The sequence below is a fragment of the Mizuhopecten yessoensis genome, unplaced genomic scaffold (genome assembly GCF_002113885.1).
Source record: "Mizuhopecten yessoensis strain PY_sf001 unplaced genomic scaffold, ASM211388v2 scaffold5937, whole genome shotgun sequence".
NCBI lineage: Eukaryota > Metazoa > Mollusca > Bivalvia > Pectinida > Pectinidae > Mizuhopecten > Mizuhopecten yessoensis.
Genome location: NW_018406298.1, coordinates 28,056 through 31,786, shown reverse-complemented (window position 1 = coordinate 31,786; position 3,731 = coordinate 28,056). Strand labels below are relative to the sequence as shown.

The following is a 3,731-nucleotide window of genomic DNA, read 5'->3' as shown; positions in this document are numbered from 1 at the left end:
GATGTAGTGTTATCTTGTTACTTATTGTAGTGTTATTATGTTACTCACTGGTATGTTATCTTGTTACTTACTGTAGTGTTATCCTGTTTCTTACTGTAATGTTATCTTGTTACTTATTGTAATGTTATCATGTTACTTACTGTAGTGTTATCCTGTTTCTTACTGTAATGTTATCTTGTTACTTACTGTAGTGTTATCTTGATATTTACTGTGGTGTTATCTTGTTACTTACTGTAGTGATATCCTATTATTTACTATAGTGTTATCTTGTTACTTACTGTAGTGATATCCTATTATTTACTATAGTGTTATCTTGTTACTTACTGTTGTGTTATCTTGTTATTTACTGTAGTGTTATCCTGTTTCTTACTGTAATGTTATCTTGTTACTTACTGTAGTGTTATCTTGTTACTTACTGTAGTGTTATCTTGTTATTTACTGTGGTGTTATCTTGTTACTTACTGCTGTGTTGTTGCCTTGCCCACCAATGAGGTTCTTTCGCTGCACAGCTAAGCACATCCGGGTGATCTATGATCCGTTTATATAGATCAGTACTCCCAGATTTAGGCGTACCAATCAACATGAAGTATGGCAGACAGCGAAGCCTTTGCTTGGAAATGATTTTGCATATTTGATTGTTTTTACCAAGATTATTAAAACAGGTGTTTTGTATTTTTTCCTGTTGAACATCTGTAAGATTTATCTTCTCATACCAACATGGGTTCTTAAATTCAGTCAGGAAGTTCGGCGGATCCTAAAACAAATAAAAAAAATCAAAATTAATTGATATGTAATGAAATGATAAGATAAAGAAACGAGTATATCAAAGTTTGAGCAAAATGTTAATTAGGACAGAATATGAACATAGGAAAAGTTTAAACGGTGACGTTCAGTTGTCTTTGAAACGTGTAAGTCGTATTAGTATATTAATTTAGTTAAGGGGTTTAGTATATCTATTGAATTGCTAACAGTAGTACAGGGATCCTTAATCCCGAACAAAAACAATAAAATTATACAGCAAAAAGGAAAGTTTTAATATTTTATTGACATCATGTCTTCAACTGCTAAAATCAAGTGGTAAAAGTTATTAAATAGAAACTCAAAGTTAAGTATTCTTTATCACTACTTAGCGTGCGTCTTTAACCGCAGACTGTTATGCACCGATTTGATACAATGCTACCCGGATCTCTATGTATATTCCCAAGAAAGTTAAAATGAAAACAAAGTATTCCAGTCAAAAATTTAAGAATATTCCGTAATCAATGGTTTTGACGGTTGTCTGATGTCTAACAAACTGATTGGCTGACAGTGGCGAGCAACGACCAATCATATTAACGAGTCAGTCGTTTTGATTGTTGTCTGGCTAAAAATGATGGCTTACAGCCGCGCTCAACATCAAAAACGTTTTAAGTTTTTTGAATACTAGTCCAAAATGCTTTTTATACAGACACATTGTTGATAATTTTTACCTAAAAAAATACATATAAAAAAATCAAGAATTTTATTAACAAAATTACGAATGTCCTCTCATTGCTTGTCTATAGAGGCAGGACGTTATAACAGCATAGAAAGACCTCAGAGGTTATGAACTCATTGTTTATTAGATGTGATAAAGGATGATTTTCTTTTTTTTACTTATATGTCCTTTATATCAAATATTAAGAGTTAAATTCATTAAAAGGTACTACTGGTGTAGCCCATCTGACATCAAGCTAACTCAGTTATGAAGTGTACAGAACAATAAGTAATTAAATAATGTATGTAGGTTTATTTTTGAAGCAAAACATTTCGATTTGAGATCAAGAAACCATACTTAAGTAATTATTTGTACAGTTGTAATGATATAAAATACATTACTTACATGATCTTATGATTATATGTACCTGTGCTTTTTATACAGCATTTTCTTTGCACTGATTGTACGCCATGACATATCATGTAATTTGATTGATTGGCTGATGAGCAAAATTGCTCAAGGCTTAATAAAGAACTTGAACTTGAATCTCTGAGTGCCAACATTTTTAATTTACCTGTAGGGCAACTTGTTTTGATAGGGTTATAGTCTTTTTCTAAAAAGTGTCTGAGATCCAACAGGTGAATCTACCTGTAAAACTTACCTGTTGGAACTCAAGCACACATAGTATTATACTAAATATATACTTTGTTAACTTTTTAATTTACGTAAGTTTTATATTTTTGATAATATTAACAAGCTGATCGTGAAGTATTTAATTTAATACAAGTTGAACTGATATTTTAATTACAGTTAAATAACCTAATTATACTGAAAAATTAATTAAAATTTAACAACACGTTAATTACATGTATTACATATATCGGCTCATTTCCCGAACACCAACTCTGGAGAATTGAAAGGAAGGTGTTTATATAGGAAATCCCTTGAAGTTTAGTTATAGCCTGTTTCAACTAAGAATGTCAACTCATTTTGTAGATATGATATTAAAGTCAATAATAATTAATAAAATGGATAAAAAGTTTTGATTTCCTACATATAACTGTAATACACATTTAATACAGCACTAAGTAATAGAAAATAATCATCAGTGATCATTACATATTATTTTTTACATTATATGAAAAAGAAAAATAACATTACATTATATGAAAAACAAAATTCCTTAATTTAAGCCACATTGATACTAATGTCAGCAATACAATACAGTTTCTATTCCTACATATAACAGTAATACACATTTTAATACAGCACTAAAAGATAGGGATTATTAAACATAAATATAAACAGTAAACCTTTCTGGAGCTAAAGCAGATGAAGAATTTTGCATGAATCATGATGATTTTAGTTGGAATGGATTTTTGGAATTCAGAAGTTTTACCAAAAAGTATAATATCTTCCTTTATTTCGAATGTTTGGTCAGTTTTTAAGTATATCCATCTACGTATGTCTTGCAAGAAGTTATTTGTTATTTGACACTGTTAAAAAAGATGTTCTATAGTTTCTTTGCTTTCTTGGCATAAATTACATAAATCACATTGTTTGATTCCAATTATTTTCAAATAATGATTAAGTGGAAGTATTCTTGAAAGAAGCCTGAAAGTGAACCATTGAATGCTAGATTTAAGTCCATATATAAAGTTTTCTAAATCAATCATTTTGAGTCCACCCTCACTATAGTCTTGAACACTTGTTAAGCGTTTTATTCTATCAATTAGTGATTGCCAGACAAAATTGTATTTTTTTTGTTCAATGATTGAATTATGTATTTATGTCCTAATTCACCGATTCAAACGAACATAAATCATTTATCAACACTGAAATAGAATATCGCTGACCGCAGCATACGCTTTCGAAGAAATATGTGATGATATCCTGATTTCAGATCAAACTTAAACATAAAACACCCCCGTTCAAAATAGTCTAAGGCGACCTTCCAATCCTCAAACTTAACCTTTGCTTTCCAGACATGCACATTCACCTGTCTTAGATCTAAGATAAGCCTTTTCTTACCAGAAATACTGACCGCCACACTCAATGGATTGACTACATGCGGCACAAAAGGTACCGATATGACACACCTATTAGCCACCAAATCATCAATAGCCTGCGTGACAAACTCCGCCTCCGACAATGCTGATTTATTGTTATAAGAATACATTCTGGGAGGTGTCGAAATGAAAGGTATTACATAGCCTTTTTCAATTGTACTAACAATATTTTCAGGTGCATGCATATCCTTCCAGAACTGTATATG

The 3,731-nt window shown here is 30.8% G+C and overlaps 1 protein-coding gene across 1 annotated transcript in view; it reads right to left on the bottom strand.

Moving 5' to 3' along the window:
- LOC110451321 (carbohydrate sulfotransferase 15-like) overlaps positions 1 to 3,731 on the bottom strand; it is a 39,688-nt gene that overhangs the window by 30,889 nt on the left and 5,068 nt on the right. Inside the window, exon 2 of the mRNA XM_021499252.1 lies at positions 463 to 754. Within this exon, the coding sequence (XP_021354927.1) occupies positions 463 to 583 (121 nt within the window). The 5' untranslated portion in view covers positions 584 to 754. The remainder of the gene's footprint in view (positions 1 to 462; positions 755 to 3,731) is intronic.